We start from the raw sequence: 20580 nt of genomic DNA, 5'->3' as shown, positions 1-20580 counted from the left end.
CAAAATATCTCCAAGATCTATAGTTAAAGGACCTGCATGAACAAACCTGGAAGGGCATCTATGTGAGGCTCCAGAAAGCAAGATCCATAGAGCTAGACATAAAGGGCTTTTTAACTAAGAGTGAACTTAGGGCTTTTTTTTCAGCCAGAACTCACCGGAACTCAGTTCTGGCACCTCTCAGGTGGGCCCCATTGCCATTATAAGAGAACAAGGGAGGTGTTTATAGTGAGTTCCAGCACCTCATTTTCTAGAAAAATAGCACTGAGTAAACTAGCTCCCATCGCTATACTATACTATCATCCAGGGACTTCACTGGAAGATGCCAGGCACGATTATTTCCTTCCAAACTCTTCCTAATTCAGACTATAATGGGCAAAAATACCCAGCTAAGATGTCCATTTCCAACCAATACTACAATGGCTCATTGTGTTTGTGCCCATGCAAAGTCTATAATTAGTTCTGGATGATATTCGGACCTGGACATTTCACAGCTTGGAAAAGCTACATGGTTCCAGATTTCAACTTCAAGGAAGAAGCCATTAGATATTTGACTATGAAGACCCTGCTTTGGTTGCGGAGCTTTCCTAAACTGTGTAGAGCAACATTCCATCAGCTGCCCTCATTTGAAATACAGGTTTTCTCCTGAAGTCACTGACAGTCTCTAGGAACCTTCTGTATGATTTCCCAAAATTTTGCATTAGAGAACTGCCTTAACTAATCCAACTCCTGATGCACACCTTCCTATAAGGCAGTGCCATGCAGGAACCCGTCAAGCAGGAACATTTTGGAGAGGCACAAAGGTAAGATGATATTCTGTAATAAGGGTGTTAGACAGGAGCTCTAACCCACCCAATTTGCACTTCCCAAACCAATTTCCTTCAAAATTCATAGTTCTCTGAATTGTGTTCATCCTCACCTTCCAGTCACTGACACTGTGGGTGGGCATTTGCTATTTTGAAAAGTTACAGATTTTAACGCATTTGGTCATATGTGCAGAATATCAGCAATTCTGCCTCTTCCCTTTTAATTTGTTTCTAGTTTCTTGTCTGATGTATCTAATCCTCCCCAGGGAAGCTTAGGGAAGACCAGTTCTGTTGGTCTACAGCAGGGATGGAGTACCTTTGACCCTCTAAACATTGTTGAATTTCAAAGTCCATCAGCCTCAATATGGATGCTCAATGGCCAAGGAGTTGTAGTTCAGCAAGGTCTGGAGGACCAAAGGCTCCCCACACCTGGTGTACAGTAAAACCTGGCTGTACACAGTGCTGATTGTGATGTGGGAGAGTGTGGAGAAGAGAAAAGAGAACCTCCTATTGGCATAACTGCAATGTTTGGTTTCAGTGTAGATCTTAAATATATATTGTGTAGCTAAGCCTGCTTGGTATCCTGTCCAAGTTGACAAGTTGCCTCATTGGTGTTTTTGGTGGTTTTTTAAAGGCAATATTTTATTCTATAGATTTCAGGTCTTTTGACATGTCCCTCAGCACCTCTTTTCAATCCAGCCATTGTTGCCTTCTCTGGTGGGTTAAATCCTTATATCTCATGCTGTGCACACACCTGTCCATTCAACAGTTGCCATGAACAGGGAGTCCTGTTAAAGTTCATTTCCTTTTTGCTCAAAACATTTGCTCCTGAGACGCATCTGGAGAGACAATGCCAAAATTGGTTTAAATGGCTTCCTACCACAGCTTAGAAACCTGGGCAGAACTATTGCAGATATTAATACTGTGAAGTTTGAAATGACTGGATGCATAAAAAACTGGGTTCTTTTGGAATGAAACATTGTCCAGACCCATTAAAATATTATTCAAAATTTACTTGCAGAACATTCTTCAAAAACAGAACAAAAGCATAAACGATACGTCCATACAATATATTGTGCTGTCCAGCGCAGGCTCAGCATCTTAGAAATTAAGCAAACTTATAATCAAAGCTGACAAACATAGCTCTGTTTCTCACACACAGGCTTCATGGCCTGCATTCCAGCCCCCAAGACTGTGTGCCCCTGGGAGAGCAAAGAATCCGGCCACCACCCTTCCAAGATGACGAATTGGCAACTCAGTAGCCTCATCACATGATCAAAGGTTGCATTCAGTTTAAGAGAACAACCAACAGTTAGTTAATTATCAACCCATTAAGAAATTCAGAGACCACTTAGAAAACTACTGTGGAAAAACCACAATGTTAGCAATACACATCTCGCCATTCTCCATGTTAAACCTTTGTTTACACACATAGGCATTCCCATTTCAGCATCAGTTAAACAACTATACTTAACAAAAGCATCCAGAAATAGCCCTGTTTGTCATGGGGTCTCTTGCTGCTGGAGGTTCCCCAATCCTGGTTTAAGAATTGCATATTAATCACGTAAACGTGGCAAAGGCAGTTTCCTTGCCATTTTCTGCTCCTTGGCTTGTAAGGTGAGAAGCAGATGGAGCTGTTGTCTCTCTCTAGCCATGGCTTGTATGGTCTGCAGGCACACTAGACCACTACCTTGCTGAAGCCAAGAAGGTCTGGGTCAGGCCTGTGCCTGCATGAGTGATCACATGGGAACCATGTTCCATCACCTTGGGCTGAATAATGGAAGAAAGGCAGGTTATAAATGGAACAATTGGAATAAGCAGGGCTTATGTGCTTTGAGATAAAACCTTCCAGAAGTTGTAGTTCCAGCCAGCCTAGCAAATGGTCAGGGGTGTTGGGAGTTGTAGTCCATCAGTATCTTGCTGCTGAGATGATTATGCAAAGTCGATTGGTTTGGGATTTGTTCCAGTGTTGCAGGAAGTGAAACATCACCTGTTTTTAAGGTTGTCCCATTCCCAGAGAACATCTCTGGTTTCTCAATGTTGCCCTTTCTCTTCAGGCAGGAGACTGGGATGGGGTTGGCGAACCTCACCACTATCACAGAGTTCATCTTGGTTGGACTAACCAGTCACCGCAAGACACAGATTCTACTCTTTGTGGTCATCCTCATCATCTATTCCCTCACCATTATGGGGAACCTAGTGATCATTATGCTTGTGTGGGCTGACTCTTCCCTCCACACGCCCATGTACTTCTTCCTGACAAACCTTTCGGGCCTGGAGATCTGTTACGTCACCAGCACCTTGCCTCAAATGTTAGCTCACCTCCTTTCTGGCAATGGGACCATCTCCTTTGCCCATTGTGCTATCCAGATGTACATTGCACTGGGCATGGGTGGCACGGAATGCCTTCTCCTAGCTGCCATGGCCTATGACCGCTACCTGGCCATCTGTCACCCCCTGCTGTACACCACTGCCATGGGCAGGTGGCGTCAATTGCAGCTCGCCTTAGTCTGCTGGATGGGTGGCTTCCTCCTGGGTTCGATAAACGTGGCCTGCACCTTCAGGCTCCCCTTTTGTGGTCCAAACCACATCAACCACTTCTTCTGTGAGCTGCCCGTGGTGCTGAAACTTGCATGTGCCGACACGCACGTTACACAAGCCATTCTTTTCGTTGCATCTGTGCTGGCCCTGCTAATTCCTGTTTCTGTTATCCTAACGTCTTATGGACTCATTCTCTCCTCAGTGTTGCGAATGCGGTCAACTGCCCGACGGCACAAGGCCTTCTCTACCTGCGCCTCTCACTTGGTGGTGGTCACCTTGTTCTATGGCACTGTCATGTCTATGTACATGATCCCCCAGTCAGGGTCAGCTCCTGACCGGGACAAGCAAATTGCAGTCTTTTACGTTGTGGTCACTCCCTTGCTCAACCCCATCATTTATACTCTGCGGAATAAGGATGTTCATGGGGCAGCAGCCAAGGTGCTGGGAAGATGGAGCTTTGAGCAGCGAAACTAAATGTTGCCTGTGATATGAATGGGATGGCTCAAGTGTTGGTATTCACCACATAGTTACACAAAGAGGTGGCAGATATTTCTCCCACCCCCCCCTAAGCAGTGGTTACACCTTTCTTAACATCTCACATTGATTTTAAATGATTAAATTGAATTAGCTCCTCCAAATTTTGAGTGGTCCATATACCTTTTAGGGACTTCTGTCCATGGAATTTGATTTTCTATTCTCCAGTCATGAAAACAATTCATATATCTGATATGTTATGGGAATTCTCTATGGAAATTCCACCCCACCCTATTATGTCCTTTTGATTATTATTATTTTGGTATGTGGTATCAAATCCATTCTGATTGTTGTAATTTTATTTTATAACTTTCAAATTTGGCAAAATAATTTAAGTAAATTTAAAGCAATTTCAAATGGCTTACCAGGATCCTTTAGTATTAATACATCATTTTCACATACACTTCCACCCCTAGAGTTTTCTGTTCTTTTCTAATTGCTTCTGCAGGTGGATTTGGTGAGAAGCCAGACAGTACCGGAAACCATGGGAATCCTTGCTTTGTGCCTCACAGACATAGTTGCAACTGAGAACTGTAGAATTGCAGAGTTGGGAGAGTCCCAAAAGGCTCATTTAGTCCAAACCTCTGCAATGCAGGAATTACAGCTAAAGAATGGCCATCCAACCTATGTCTGAAAACCACCAATGAAGGATAGTCCACGACCTTACTTCTCTGATACTACCTTATTAATGCAGATTGTAGCAGTTAGATCAGAATAAATCAGCTTGTGGTTCAAGGACCCGACCCCACAGTGTGGAAAGAAATACAAAAGGACACGTTATGTAAGGTTAATGGGCAAGGAAAGGCCACAACTTTATTGATTACAGCAGTGAAAAGGTATTGGCTTAGGCATTGGATCTCTCAAGCAAATGGGTTTATTCACCAGGAGGTGGAGCCTGTTGATGCTCATCCAACTATAGGCTCTCCCCTGATGTCACCGGGGGTCGTGCCATGGCCTCCCGCCAAGCAGGCATCGGACAGAAATACACGACCGCCAGATTCCCTTAACAGAATACCCCTAAATTGAAGGCATAGGCGATGGCCACACCTAGCTCTTCAACACACCACAACACATTATTCCAATGCCTAACCTACCCACCAATACCACAAAAGTTGTGACGATTGCTACGAGGTAGGCGAAAAAACCAAAAAGCCTAATGCCAAATGGAAAAACTCCTACCAGGCCCCCTAGACAACCAGGGCGACCAACCTAAGGTCCATAGCAAGGCCAATGCCCTAAGCCCTAACTCAAGGGAGTGGAGGGTGGGTGACTCGCGGTGAGACGACGAAGAATGAGGCTGGGGAGAGGCTGGCACCGCAGCAAAAGGCTTCTAAGCACGCCTCCTCCCAGGCACCTGGTTGGATGCCTGCCGAGGGGGCGTGGGCGCCAGCCGGGTGAGGTGGAGGCAGGGGGCTAATGCCCCCTGCTAGGGGCGGTGCTCGGCTCCCGCCCACAACCACTCCCCTCTCTTGCAGGGAGGAGAGTCTTTAACCCACAAGATTAAGAACTGTAGAATTCAGAACACTTACACTATCAGCATTCTAAATTGTGCAGGGAGTCTTTGCGCATGGAGCAAGCTCCATGGTGAAGACCTTTGGACTCCAACATGTAGCAGGCGGTGGGACCAGGCAATGGGGAGTGACCGGGGGGGGGGGGGGAAGACGACACAGGATCAGCCAATGAAGAAATACCAAAATTCTTAAATAAACACCAAAACTAATCTTCCCCCATTCTTCACTGTCATCAATAAACTGTTGGCTATGAAAGGCTATAGCTTCTGCTCTGCATCAGAAGTCCCAGGTTCAATCCCATATATTTTCAGCTGTGCCTGGGAATGTCCCTGTTCTGAAATTCTGGAGAGCTGCCGTCGCTCAGCGTAGACAGACTTGACCTAGATGGACCACTAGTCTAACTCACTATAAGACAGGTTCCTGTGTTCCTATGAGAATACCTTGCATCATAAAAGCTAAGTAAAAGATAAAACCTATGGATGCGCATTCAGATATACCCAGTTTGCATGCATTCAAATAATAGAATGAGGAATGTATTTTGTTTTGTTTTTTAGATTAGAATGCATAGAACTCTATGTTGATTCAGCATTATCTTTCCATATTTCTTTGCTAAGAGCTTGAATCCCCATGAGGTTCAGGAAATAAACAACTATTAATGGCTCGGAGAAAGGCACCAAGGGAGTCCCTGTGGTGTAGTTGATTCATCTTAATGAATCTCAAGCAACAGAAAAACAATGCAAAAAATCCCAGAGACAATAAAAACGATGCTGTGCTGTCTAGCTTTTAATGTTGGGATTAGGCAGGCAGTTGGGCAAACCAGGTTGTGGTGAACCTCACCTTAGAAGGCATTGAAACTTGGTTGGAGAATCATCCACAGTCTGGTAAAGCAAGCAAGACCTTTGTCTGTGGTCCCTGGTATCTCCAGTTAAAGGATCCCAGTTCATAGGACAGGGAAGGACAACCACCAGATGTCCTGCCGACATACATACAGCTTTCTCTTCAGGATGGGAGGCAGGGAGAAGATGCATTTTCCTGTTTGAGATGAATCTAGATGTTCACAGCACTGATTGTTTGGACTTTGTATCAGTCATAGATCACCCTGCCCCACTTGCTCAGAACAGGGAGGCACAGCACTGATTGGTTGGGCCATGTGTTGATCAGGAGGTAGATTTCCTCCCCAACCAATTTGATTCTTTAAAAGTGGGAGAAATCTTTAACAAGTGCTAAATAAGGCCAGAAGATTGCATGTGTGAGAGCGACAGAGAGCAAGAGAGAGAAAATTCTGTGGCCCAGCAGGAAAGCCAGTTGGAGAGAGGAAACAGCTTTAACTTGGGAGCCAATTATCAGCATAGGAGCAAAAGCAGGAAGAAGCAGATTTTGGCAGAAGGCAAGAATGCACACAGTGGCTCCTGTTCTTTTTCAGTCTGTACCTTGCATTATCTAGGAAAATCTACCTCCTTCTTGTTCATAATTCTGGGAGGAAGTAAACTGCAAGGCGTTAGTTTACTGAGTACCCTGCAGCAAGCAGTTTTTCAAAGCAGCTCTTCCTCAGTGGAAGCCCCTTAGGGGGAGGTAGAGCAGGTTTTTCCATGAGATCACTGAAAGTTCATTTGGTTGTTCAACGTCTCACATGAGAAAGCTGATTGGAACCCACTCAGCTATAATTCACAGTTGCACAAGAATGAAAAACTCTTTTGAGGTTGCTGAGGAGCAACAAAATGAAGTGCAAAGGTAAGATCATATTCTTCAACTTGGAATTGGGATTTTGCCTGTGTGTGAATGTTGCACATATCTATCTATCATCTCTATCTATCATCTATCTATCTGCTAAAATATATTCCCATATCAATAACTAAAATTAAAATGAATGTGTGGCAATGTATGATAAATAATAAAATGTGAGAACAGAAAAATACACACCACACAATAAAATTTGGTTAGAAATCTGGACAAAGAAAGCAGTACTTCTAGCTTTAAGGAAGTAAAAATCACTGTTTGGCCTCAGTCATATTTGATCCATAATTTGATAAAAAGAAAATGGTCACAGTCAGGAATTGACAAAGTTGTCTATTGAACTGATGACACCCAAGTAAAGAGGGTTGACTGGATGAGGCGAAAAATTAGATATAAGACCTGTGTAATCATGCTTTACTTATCTTAACCCTGATTGCACATTATGGGTGAAATTCAATTAACTTTTATTCTGTGTACCTATATTGATATTAATGAACATGGCCAAGGTAGGCTCATGGGTTTCCATAGGTCAACTGAGAGTCAACAAAAAACTAAAACAGCACCAATGTTTAGCTGTTAACTCTAATGTGAACTCATGATTTAGACTATATTTATCATGGGTAGGCAAACTAAGGCCCGGGGGCCGGATCCGGCCCAATCGCCTTTTAAATCCAGCCTGCGGATGGTCCGGGAATCAGCGTGTTTTTACATGAGTAGAATGTGTCCTTTTATTTAAAATGCATCACTGGGTTATTTGTGGGGCATAGGAGTTCATTCTCCCCCCGCAAAAAAATATAGTCCAGCCCCCCCACAAGGTCTGAGGGACAGTGGACCAGCCCTCTGCTAAGAAGGTTTGCTGACCCCTGATATTTATAAACCAAGGTTTGGTTGAACCTGGTTTAAGCATTGCATGTTAATTGGTTGACACAATTTTATTGCCTTGGAAGGTGACCAGCAGATGGAGCACGTGTCACCCAATTCATGCCTTGTAGGAAGTTTTGCATTTATTTGAAATGAGATAAGTATACACACACAGCGTTGGATTGGTTGGTTTGGGGACATTGTGATGTGTAACACATGGCTTGCCTTAAACTCACTGTTGCCCTTTCTCTGCAGGGAAGAGGTTAGGATGGGGGACGAGAACTTTACTTCGATCAAATATTTTGTATTGGTGGGACTGTCAAATAACCGAAGGACACAGGTTCTACTCTTTGTGGTGGTCTTCATCATCTACTCCCTCACCATTATGGGGAACCTGGTGATCATCATCCTTGTCCGACTTGACTCTTCCCTCCACACACCCATGTATTTCTTCCTGACACACCTGTCAAGCCTGGAAATCTGCTTTGTCACCAGCACTTTGCCCCAGATGCTGGCTCACCTCCTGTCTGGAAATGGAGTTATTTCTTTCACCCACTGCACTCTCCAGATGTATATTTCGTTGTCCCTAGGTGGTACCGAATGCCTTCTTCTCAGTGCCATGGCCTATGACCGCTACTTGGCTATCTGCCACCCTCTGTTATATGCTAGCATCATGGGCTGGGGGCGCCAAGTCCTGCTTACTTCTCTCTGTTGGGCAGGTGGCTTCCTCCTAGGTTCTATAAATGCAGGTAGCACCATTCGCCTCCCCTTCTGTGGCCCCAACCGCATCAACCACTTCTTTTGTGAGCTCCCGATAGTGCTGAAGCTTTCATGTGCTGACACGCACCTCACGGAGGCTTTCATATTCGTGGCATCCGTACTATTGCTTATAATTCCTCTGATGATTATCCTTATATCCTATGGGCTTGTTCTCTCCTCAGTATTGCAAATGAAATCCACCACTGGACTGCGCAAGGCCTTCTCCACATGTGGCTCCCACCTGATCGTGGTCACCTTGTTCTATAGCACCGTCATCTCTATGTACATGATTCCACGGTCGGGTTCAACTTCTGATCGTGACAAGAAAATTGCTGTCTTTTACATTGTGGTCACCCCTTTGCTTAATCCTATCATTTACACTCTGCGAAACAAGGATATTCATGGTGCAGCAGCCAAGGTGCTGAGAAGACTGGCCATTTTGCAAGAGTTGAGAGTTGCCTACTAGAATGAATAATGTGCAAATGTTGCGCAAACATTATGTATGTTGCAGCTGAAAACACTGCCAGCATTAAGATAAATTCAACAGTGTGCACAAGTTTTGATGGATGCAATAATGGAATACTGACTACTACTACTACTACTACTACTACTAAATTATTTATACCCCTCCCTCCCCAGCCAAGACCAGGCTCAGGGCAGCTAATACCCGATATAAAAACAAATTTATTGAAATACAACTTAAAAACAAGATTAAAATACAACATTAAAACATTAAAATTCAGCCTCATTTCAATGGAAACTCAAATCAAACACCTTTTTGGGGATGAAAACGTCAAATCTTCACCAAGGCTAACTATCCAGACTGGTCCTACATGGGCCAGAAAAAGCCAGGGAAGTCCCCAAATAGGAGTTCCATCACAGGAGGAGAAAGGAAAAAGGAAGAGGGGGAGGGAATGGTATCGTTTTTGTAAAATATGCAGGGATTTATGATATGTAAAATGAGCCATGAGAAAGGAAATCATTGACGTAAGGATGTAAAATGAGTATTTTAAATTGTAAAACAGAAAGCTGAATAAAATTATATACAAAAAACCCAACATTTCACGTGTTGTTGTTGGTTTGCATTGTCTTTTTTCCAATTTATTTTTTGATTAATTTTCCAAATTATTTAAATATTTTTTAAAAAAATCCTGTTCCAAACATATGACCATCATCTCCTCTTATAGCCACATAATTTCTTATTTAGAATCCAGTTGACATCCTTCACTTGCCATTAAACCATTCTTCCAGCTGGCTGCTTTTTTCACCTTACAGACAGCACCTCCGTTACATGTTATAAATAATGCTTTTCACGTGTGTAGTCCTTCATATACATTATTATCCCGGACCTGGTGTGCTGGGAGAGTTAATTGCTATCTTCCATTGTTCAGTTCTTTGCAGTCTTTTTCTGGATGGTACAAGGTCACATTCGATTCCTCCCGCTGTTTACAGTATGAGCTGCAGCTGTAAATAACTGACAGAGTGAATATCCAAACTCCACCATGAAAATTCCGCTCTGGAGTTCTTCCTCAGCACACAGTTAAAAACAAGATCTTTTCTCAAATTCAGCCTCTTTGCCAGATCTGTTCAGCAGCAGTTCATACTTTTTAAACAGTATTTTTCCAACAGAACTCCTAGTCCAGCCCAGGAATAATTTTAAATAAAGTCCATTCAGCCTCAGTCAAAGGTGGAGGGCATACTAAAGGTAAAGGTAAAGGTGTCCGACTCTAGGGTTGTGCACCCATCTCACTTAAGAGGCCGGGGGCCAGCGCTGTCCGGAGACACTTCCGGGTCACGTGGCCAGCGTGACGAAGCTGCTCTGGCGAGCCAGCACCAGCGCAGCACACGGAAACGCCGTTTGCCAAGGCCTCCTCTTTCACTGGCCCTACTCTGCACCCTCCTATACTTCCTTTCCCAGGCTGGAATGCATCCTTAAAGTGTGATGCAACATCCTCCTTGCTTTATATTGCTGTACACGACTCTGATATTTTGCAAGATAGCTGCAAATAAGTCTTTTAAAATCAACACATAATATGGAATCCTGATATAGGGTTGTTTTCAAACCACATTTGCAGTTCTATACCTACTTTGTTCACCTCTGATGGTGGGTGCAGTATCATTTTCTACACTACCAGTGTTTTGGGTATGAATGCCAATACAGTGGTACCTCGGGTTACATACGCTTCAGGTTACATACGCTTCAGGTTACAGACTCCGCTAACCCAGAAATATTACCTCGGGTTAAGAACTTTGCTTCAGGATGAGAACAGAAATCATGCTACATCGGCGCAGCAGCAGCAGGAGGCCCCATTAGCTAATGTGGTGCTTCAGGTTGAGAACAGTTTCAGGTTAAGAACGGACCTCCGGAATGAATTAAGTACTTAACCTGAGGTACCACTGTAATTATTTACGCAAAATGTTGCCTCCCATGAACATGAGGGAGCTATTGACCAGCTTGTGGAAAATCTAGCTCTTGCAGGAATCTGCATCTTTTTTGTGTGGAAGGGAAACTGGTGAGGGGGGGGGGATATAAACCCTAAAAGAACCTGACATGGAGAGAGCATGCTCAGTTTTCACAGATTACTGAGTATTTGTTGGTGGCAGGAGAGAAAAGATATGGGGGAATGGAGTATTCCAGTAGAGCACATGGCATAGCTAGGTTACTAGAATACTCCATTCCATTCATTTCTTGGAAAATCTTTCCCTTGTGTCTTGTTAATCGCTATGTCAAAAGTTTCAGGCCCAAGTGGCTGAAGGTAAAGGTAAAGAATTGTTAATGAGCTGAGGGGCCAGAGAGACAAAAGGAATTGGAGCAGATCCAGTGTGGGAGATTCACAGTCTTTATTAACTTAATGAATCACCATGCCTTTGAAAAATGGCAGAGAGAAATCATTCACCACTGCTTTCTCTGTTTTAAACCTGAGAAGAGTTAGGTAGTGGAATAAGCTAGGCTGTGATTAACCCTCATTTTGGAAGACTTGCCAAACTTGTTGGGGCAGCACCCAAGAAAAGCACTGACCATATTTATATTCTTTCCCCCATAATTGATTAAGCTGTCTCAATCTCTTGCCTCAGGAGAAGCTGGATTTTTGCAGGGCTGGATGACTGATCGGCCAGGCCCTTGAGCTGGCTAGTAAGCCACCTCATGTTCCCCACATTTCTCCACTTCCCCAAGAAAATGTAAATGTGCAAATGAGAGGTGGGGGGAATCTATATCTCTAAAGTGCCCAATGAACATTTAGTCGGATAACCATAACAAGCACTTGTGTGCATAGAGAGAAGACTATTGGAAGTATATCAGAGAAGAGATGCAACCAGCTGCCGTTCCAGAATCTGTGTTTCTGTAAAAGAGAGAAGGCAGGGAGAAGCAGATCTTACTCCAAAGCAAGAGCCCTTTCACTGGCTCTCGTTCGTCTGCATGCAGCCCCAGCTGAGTAAGATTGTCTTCCATAAACACGATTTTAACAATGAGTACGTAAGTGACTGTGGAGGCCAATTCTGGATCCATATGTCCTTCCACAGTGGGGACATTGGTTTCCAGGTGGGAGTTGATTACGGTGTGGATTTGCCAAGTGTGTCTTCCTCTTGGCATGTTTCTCCCTTGCGTCCTGAGTTTGAGTGTCTTCAAAGCCCATTAACCACCATTCATTGGTTCTGTTTTAAAGGAGAGGTAGAACTGGGTGTCATCTGTAAAAGAGAGAAGGCAGATAGAGGCAGATCTTACTCCAAAGCAAGAATTCTTTCACCAGTATTACAGTATTACAGTGAACTTCCTTGTCGTTTTTTTGCAGCCCTCAAGAGAAAACTATTCAGCTTTCATATGCCTTAAGAAAACACTGCTGCAAGAGAAATTTCTTAACAGCTGCTGGTGAACGCTGTGCAGCATACAAAGGTCAGATAATATTGAGTAATTTGTAAGTCAACTGGTGGTGGGGTGGGGAGGAAACCCCTAATGTTTGTGGGCACTATCCATTCTTGAAAAGTTACTCTGCTGTATGCAGAGAATTATATGTAGTTTTGGGTCTTTAGTTTCTTCTTTAAAGGGGTTCCTCTTTCTTTTTTCTTTCTTTTTCAAATTTCTCAAAGGCATCACTCTGAAATTCTTTAAGCTGCAGCCATGAAGACTGGTCAGTTAGTAGTAATAATAATAATAATAATAATAATAATAATAATAATTTATTATTTATACCCCGCCCATCTGGCTGGGCCTCCCCAGCCACTCTGGGCGGCTTCCATAGAAACCAAAAATACAGTAAAATATCACACGTTAAAAACTTCCCTGAACAGGGCTGCCTTAAGATGTCTTCTGAATGTCAGGTAGTTGTTTATCGCTTTGACATCTGCTGGAAGGGCGTTCCACAGGGCGGGCGCCACTACCGAGAAGGACCTCTGCCTGGTTCCCTGTAGCTTTGCTTCTCGCAATGAGGGAACCGCCAGAAGGCCCTCGGCGCTGGACCTCAGCGTCCGGGCAGAATGATGGGGGTGGAGACGCTCCTTCAGGTATAGTCAGTTAGTTGACTATTTCTATTGTTTTATTCTTCCTCCCCCTTGGTTAGTCTTAATGTTGTCCTTGTAAAACTTATCTAAGAGGAGGTTGGGGACAAAACTAGAATCAGTTGGTCTCCTATTCCTGGTTCCCCTGCCTTCTACCTTATCAGACCAAATCACCACTACTATGAATGAAGAACCATTTTCTTTCCACTCATACCCTTCCACATAGCCCAAATAGACCCTCAAAGAAAATAAAACTCTTATGTGTTTCTTTATCATCACCTTTGCACAGTTCTTTTCGTAAAAATATAAAATAAATAAATCCCAGGGCAGTTCTTGCAACCATATACCACAAAAAATAACGAATCCACAGAACTAAAGTCAACGTATCAGCGGGGTGTTGATGTCACTAAACAAGATGGTGTCCCAGCACTATGATTCCTGTAACACAGGCACCCCTCAAACTCAGGCCTCCATATATTTTGGGACTACAACTCCCATCATCCCTAGCTAACAGGACCAGTGGTCAGGGATGATGGGAATTGTAATCCCAAAACATCTGGAGGGCCGAGTTTGGGGATGCCTGCTCTAACATAAATAAGTAAATAAAACCATGAACATCAAGAAATATATACTTTTATATAAATTTATACAGCATTTATTGTAAGAAAACCCAAAGTGGTTTACCAAAAAAAACCACAATAAAATTATCTGTACTTCAATAGATTGTTAAATAAAGAATAAACAAGCTGTTCTCCCAATCACAATGACTCAAAGACATGCAGTAGTGAAAGGAAATTTCAATTAATGGGACACTTGCTGGGATTTTTAAAAAAATGAAATTGAGGCTCATGGTTGGTTCATGGTTTGACCCCAGTCTTGTAGGGCCCTAAACAAGGCTATACTTATGGTTTCTCAGATAATTTCTCTGGTCTCCCCTGTTGCCCTTTCTCTGCAGGAAGGAGATGAGGATGGGGGAAGAAAACGTCACTTTTGTGAAAGAGTTTATATTGGTCGGATTCTCCAGTGATCGAAGGACACAGATTCTTCTCTTTGTGATAGTCCTCATCATATACTCCCTGACCATTGTGGGGAACCTGTTGATCATCTTGCTTGTGTGGGTTGAGTCTTCACTTCACATACCAATGTACTTCTTCTTGAGCAACTTAGCAGGGCTAGAGATCTGCTATGTCACCACCACTTTGCCCCAAACGATGGCAAGCCTCGTGTCTGGCAATGGAGCCATCTCCTTCACCCGTTGTATGGCACAGATGTACATCACATTGTCCCTTGGATCCTGTGAATGCCTTCTTCTAGGTGTAATGGCCTATGATCGCTACCTAGCTATCTGTCATCCTCTAATATATACTAGTGTCATGGGCTGGTGGCGACAATTTCTGCTTGCCTCAGTCACTTGGGTTGGTGGCTTCCTCCTTGGTTCTCTAATGGTTGGCAGTGCCACTTCTCTCTACTTCTGTGGCCCAAACCGTATTGACCACTTCATCTGTGAGATGGCAATGGTGATTAAACTTTCATGCACTGACACCTACATTACAGAGGCCGCCATCTTTTTGGCAGCTTCACTTGGGGTCATACTTCCTCTTTCAGTTATCATGACCTCCTATGGGTTTGTTATCTCCTCAGTATTGAAAATGAGGTCAACTGCTGGATGGCACAAGGCCTTCTCCACGTGTGGCTCCCATCTGATTGTGGTCACCTTGTTCTATGGCACTGTCATCTCTATGTACATGATTCCACGGTCGGGTTCAACTTCTGATCGTGACAAGAAAATTGCTGTCTTTTACATTGTGGTCACCCCTTTGCTTAATCCTATCATTTACACTCTTCGGAACAAGGATATCCATGATGCAATAGCCAAGGTGTTGCAAAGACTGGACATTAAGCAAAAGAGTTGATCATTGCCTACTAGTATGAATAATATGGAGATGTTGCTTGAGCATCAGGTTTTGGCACAGGAGATACATATCTCCTGGGACATGGAGCTGTCTCTTTGTCAATGACCAGGAGCTGTTTCTGGAGCAGGAGCTTCTAAGAAGGTTGTAGAGCAAGTTTATGCCATTGATTTATTTATTCTATGCCCAATTTTTCCTCCAAACAAGTCAAGGTGGCATAGATGGTTCTTTCATTCCCCATTCAGAACAACTCAGCATCCTCTGCAGAGCACCATATTGTCTTCCCATGCTCTAAAGGACCAACCCAAGAAAACTCTAGACAGCATGGAACTCTTAGGCCCAGAAAAATCAAGGAGAACCGAACAGCTTCTGTCCTCAGTGCCAGCTCCTCAACTTGCTAGTCCTTTCACGGGTCATTGTTCACAGCCAAATCTTGATAACTGCTGATGAGGAGTTCTGAGCACCAAATCCTCCTGGAAGGGAGACAGGAATGCTGGGAATTCCCACCAGATCCTCCTTCTGACTTCAATATTCCACCCCCACAACAAAAATAATTTCCTCTTTATTGGAACACCAAAGCCAAGGTACAGTAGCCAAGATAGAGGGCTGTTTTCAGATTTCATTTGCAATGCTATACCCACTCAGGGCTTACCCACACTTCTGCATGTCCCATGCCTACAAAGAACAGGTTTGGAGAGTTATTAAGGCATGCTTTAATATCTTGTTTGTGACCCATCACATCCGAGGCCTGCAGAATTGCATTGCTGATGCCCTTTCTTGGTTCCTGATGGAGTTATTCTGGGAGCTGGAACCCAGTGGATTCTGTGCGTTCTGTGGAACTTTGGAATTTGACTTCCCAGTATGCCATCACTTCTGCCCTAGTGGGTTTAGGGCACTAGGCGATCTTACCAGCAGCACCTGCAGAAATTCAAGGATTTTAGGGCCAAGCTATATCTTCCCTTCACAGTAGTGAAGTTAGCAATTGAATTTAGGTGTGTATCTTAAGTCTTGTCTCTTCAAAGGAGAGATGAGGTACAGACATTGCTCCCTTTTGGTACCAACTCAGTCTTCTCTTAAAAAAATAACCTCACACTTGTATTCCCAGGTAATTAAATATATTTGCTTCAACTCTACAATTGAATACACTTGATTATATTGCCTTATTTTTGTATTCCCTTGTCAGGTGATATATTCTATATGTGATTGATTAACCTTATTTTTTTCCTCTTCTGTAACCCTGAACTATATTGGCTTAAGTAAAGAAATACATTGGCTAAAAATAAGATACTGAGACTCTTCACTATACCCTCAATATTATGTGTGTTGATATGGAGGGTGACCATAGACAACCCCCCCCCAAAACATGGTACATGATTCTGGGATAATCTAAGATGCTACGTCAACCATTGAACCAAAGGTTTTGATACATAAAAGATCCTCTTAAAGTTTTACCTGGAAAAGGGCAATATTAGTCACAGATGCCATGCCAGATAGGACATTGTGGATGGAGCTTAAGAAAATAGTTTGACCCTCCCAAAGGGAGAGTTTCAACTATAAGTGCTTGCATAGAAAGGGAATTTATGGAGAACAGAAATGGCTCAGAATATTAATAAAAGATTTGTTTTTGGAGAGTGGCACTGACAAGGAGAACGTCATATTTCTGAAGTCATCTAGGGAGATTGAGAGATGCGGGTGGAGCTGTGATCTAAACCACTGAGGCTTGCCGATCAGAAGGTTGGCGGTTCGAATCCCCGCAACGGGGTGAACTCCCGTTGCTCAGTCCCAGCTCCTGCCAACCTAGCAATTTGAAAGCACATCAAAGTGCAAGTAGATAAATAGGTACCACTCCAGTGGGAAGGTAAATGGTGTTTCCATGCACTGCTCTAGTTTCACTTAGTCATTCTAGCCACATGACCTGGAAAAACTGTCTGCGGACAAACACCGGCTCCCTCGGCCTGTAAAGCAAGATGAGCGCCGCAACCCCAGAGTCGTTCGTGACAGGTGGCTTCCTCCTAGGTTCTATAAATGCAGGTAGCACCATTCGCCTCCCCTTCTGTGGCCCCAACCGCATCAACCACTTCTTTTGTGAGCTCCCGATAGTGCTGAAGCTTTCATGTGCTGACACGCACCTCACGGAGGCTTTCATATTCGTGGCATCCGTACTATTGCTTATAATTCCTCTGATGATTATCCTTATATCCTATGGGCTTGTTCTCTCCTCAGTATTGCAAATGAAATCCACCACTGGACTGCGCAAGGCCTTCTCCACATGTGGCTCCCACCTGATTGTGGTCACCTTGTTCTATAGCACTGTCATCTCTATGTACATGATTCCACGGTCAGGTTCAACTTCTGATCGTGACAAGAAAATTGCTGTCTTTTACATTGTGGTCACCCCTTTGCTTAATCCTGACTTCCGGGTTGGCGCCATTGTTTAATGGCGGATTCCCTCCGAGCTCCGGAGGGAATCGGCTCCGTAGCGTCTGGGTCTGGCCGCTGCGGCGAAGCGGAGACCCTTAAAATCACAGGCGCGGATGCCTGTGAACACAGAGACTCGGCGGGCACCATTTGCGCCCCCCCAATCCGCGACGGAGCCTTTTTAAAGGCTTCGGAACGGAGGCAGGGTGGGGCGTGGTGCTGAGAGTACTCCCTCGCCTACGGAGTGAAGCCGCAAGCCATTGACAGAGAGCGCCAACTTCTTCCAAGACCGATTGGACTCTAAAACATAAACCCGTGAGTAATACAGAGATTGGAATTTTAAAAATTTTTAATTTTGGATTTGGAACGAGCAGGAAGGGGCTAAAAAGGAAGTCCACCCCCCCTCTTTGTAAACAATTTAAAGCAAAGGACTGGGCAGCTAAGGTCGAGAGAATTTGTTTCTTGTTTCTTTTTATGAAAGATCCTGACTTCACGGTTTTGACATTATAAGAAGATTTACTGGAGGATAAAAAGAATTTTGGGAGCTGAAATTTCACCCCCCCGAGACCCGGGAACGTCCTATGAGAAAGCCTGTTGTATTGAGGATTTTGACAGCTGTCAAGTGAGCTGTCAGCTGGAAAAAGAGAACATTGTTTCTGCTGTTTTTGCTGGTTTATTTGGTACAACTTGTTGAAAATAAGGAGGGCTGATACAAAATAACTGGACTTTTGGTTTTGAGCCGAAAGGAACATTAAGGAACTAAAATCCCCCTAGAGGGGTAATAGGGACACTACACCACAAAAATGGCTGGAGTATGTAAAATCCAAGCAGAATTGGACAGAGCACTCGTTCTCTTGGGAAATTTGCAAGATGAATACAATGCTTTGTCTACAGAGGTATCATTACTACACTGGACAGTAAACAACAGTTTTGAGCTTGATAAGGACTTGAAACAGGAAGCCTATTCAACTGAACAAATAAATGAAACTGAAAGTGTAGATATGATGGAGCAATATGTTGTTTTTGAAGAAAATGAAGGAGGAGCAGGAGATTTGCAGGAGTCAAAGGAGAGTTACAATATGAGGCCTGACATGATGATAAAAAAGGATAATAAAAATTGGATGTGGAAAGCCTGGTCTGAATGGGACTTTGGAAAATGGAGAGATCCCCTTTGGAGGAGATCGGAAGACCTGAGGATTACAAATTTGTTGAAGGTGAAAGCTGGAGCTTTGGGGACATATGGATCTGAAAGAAATTTGAAACAAGAGTTGGAGTACCCCATAGGCTTTGTTTTTAAGTATGGAGGACTGGCTGGAAGCAACATGGAGTCTGTTGGGCCGGAGCCCCTCCGAGACTTGGGGCTTAACATCAAGGACTATCAAAGAGACCGGCAGAAAGGAACTGAGAGAGATATAAGGGCCTCGGACGTGAGATCTCCAGGCTAAATAAATAACATAAAGACTGATGGATATTGGTTGGGGACTGGAACCGGGAGAAGGGTGGGTGGAGGTTGGGAATCCAAAGGGTACATAAGGATAATTTGCTTTTTATATTTTGTTAGTGGTAAGGAAATTGGGTAAATCGTGGAAGGGAAATTTTGGTCGACTTTAGGAAAAAGGCTTAAGAATAATTAATGAGGTATAAGTATTGATGTGTGATTTTAATAAGGTAAAATTGGTTTTTTCTTTTTAAATTAATTGAAAATAAGGCTGTTAGAAATAAATTGAGGAAATGGAAAAAAGAAGTAAAGTAAAACAATAGTATGTTAGAACAAATGTTTAAGTTAAGGTAAAGAAATAAGTTAAGGACTTGCTGAACTGACAATTTAAATTGGAATACAAGAAGGGGAGGTGTGAGGAGGTCTGAGAAATAAGGTTAAGAATAATAAGTATCAGAAATTTTATGTGGTTTTTTCTATTTTTTTTCTTTGTTTAGTTTTGAATATTATGTATTTTTGTGCTTTTTTTCTGTTTTGTTTTGTGTATTTCTTGTTTTTGTTTGTTGTGTGTTTCTTGAAAATACCAATAAATATTTAACAATAAAAAAAACAGAGTCGTTCGTGACTGGACTTAACTGTCAGGGGTGCCTTTACCTTTAACTTTAGGGGGATTGGGTTGAAGGAGCATGCATACACAGTGGCAGAATCTACCTTCACAGCTGCTTTAGGAGGAAATCTGGACCCTCCTAAATTAGAATTGGGTGAATGCTAAGGCAGATCAGATACTCATGCCATCCCTGTCTGGCACAAATGCTTGCAAGGCCGACAGGGAGTTAGGGCTGGCAGCAACAACTCATAATGAACATGCTCCCACAATGGTTTTAAAGGAGGATTGGACAGATTCATAGAGGATAATGATATTGATGTCTGTATTACATCTCCATTGTCAGAGTCACTGTTCCTCTGGATACCAGTTGCTTGGGAATTGCAAGTGGGCACAGCATAATTGATAAATCTGGACTGGGCCTGGTCTGGTGTGCACCCATTCCAGTTCACCCCAGAGCCAAATCCGGATTGCAACCTGCAAACTAAATATCTCTGAAAATGTCCCCTTTCTGAAATTCTGGAGAGCAGTTGCTACTCAGCATAGGTGACCCTGAGCTAGTTGGACCAATAATCTGACTCAGTATAAGGCAACTTCCCAAGAGCATACCATGCACCCTAAATGCTAAGGAAAACATGAAACCCACAGAGACGAATTCAAATATACTCAGTTTGCATACATTCAGATAACAAATGTGAAATGTGCTTATTTGTTTTTATTACAATGCATACAATTCTGATTCAAAGCCAGCATAGAATTATTCTTCCATATCTGTGGTATGTTAAGAACATGAAGCCCCATGAGGTTCAGGAAATAAACACCTATTAATGGCTGAAGAGAAGAAAGGCACCAAGGGAGTCCCTGTGGAGTAGATGCACTGTCCTCATTATCTTAATGAATACCAAACAAGGGAAAAAGAATGCAAAAAGTCATAGGGAGAATACAAATACTGGTGTGCTGTCCAATTTTCTAA

The 20580-nt window shown here is 43.2% G+C and overlaps 3 protein-coding genes across 3 annotated transcripts; all 3 read left to right on the top strand.

Moving 5' to 3' along the window:
* Positions 1-2873: 2873 nt before the first annotated feature.
* LOC310747327 (olfactory receptor 2G3-like) lies at positions 2874-3818 on the top strand (the record flags this gene model as incomplete). Its single annotated transcript, XM_083581693.1, has 1 exon — positions 2874-3818. The coding sequence occupies one exon, from the start codon at positions 2874-2876 to the stop codon at positions 3816-3818; it is 945 nt and encodes a 314-aa protein (XP_083437819.1).
* A 4371-nt stretch (positions 3819-8189) lies between these two features.
* LOC310747125 (olfactory receptor 2D2-like) lies at positions 8190-9209 on the top strand (the record flags this gene model as incomplete). Its single annotated transcript, XM_083581460.1, has 1 exon — positions 8190-9209. The coding sequence occupies one exon, from the start codon at positions 8190-8192 to the stop codon at positions 9207-9209; it is 1020 nt and encodes a 339-aa protein (XP_083437586.1).
* Positions 9210-14199: 4990 nt separating this feature from the next.
* LOC310747138 (olfactory receptor 2G3-like) lies at positions 14200-15150 on the top strand (the record flags this gene model as incomplete). The annotated part of the gene is made up of 1 exon (XM_083581489.1): positions 14200-15150. One exon carries the CDS (start codon positions 14200-14202, stop codon positions 15148-15150), a length of 951 nt encoding a protein of 316 aa, XP_083437615.1.
* Between the last annotated feature and the right edge of the window lie 5430 nt (positions 15151-20580).

Source organism: Podarcis filfolensis (genome assembly GCF_964270895.1).
Source record: "Podarcis filfolensis genome assembly, chromosome: 13".
Taxonomy (NCBI): domain Eukaryota; kingdom Metazoa; phylum Chordata; class Lepidosauria; order Squamata; family Lacertidae; genus Podarcis; species Podarcis filfolensis.
This window is presented reverse-complemented; position numbering and strand designations above follow the sequence as displayed.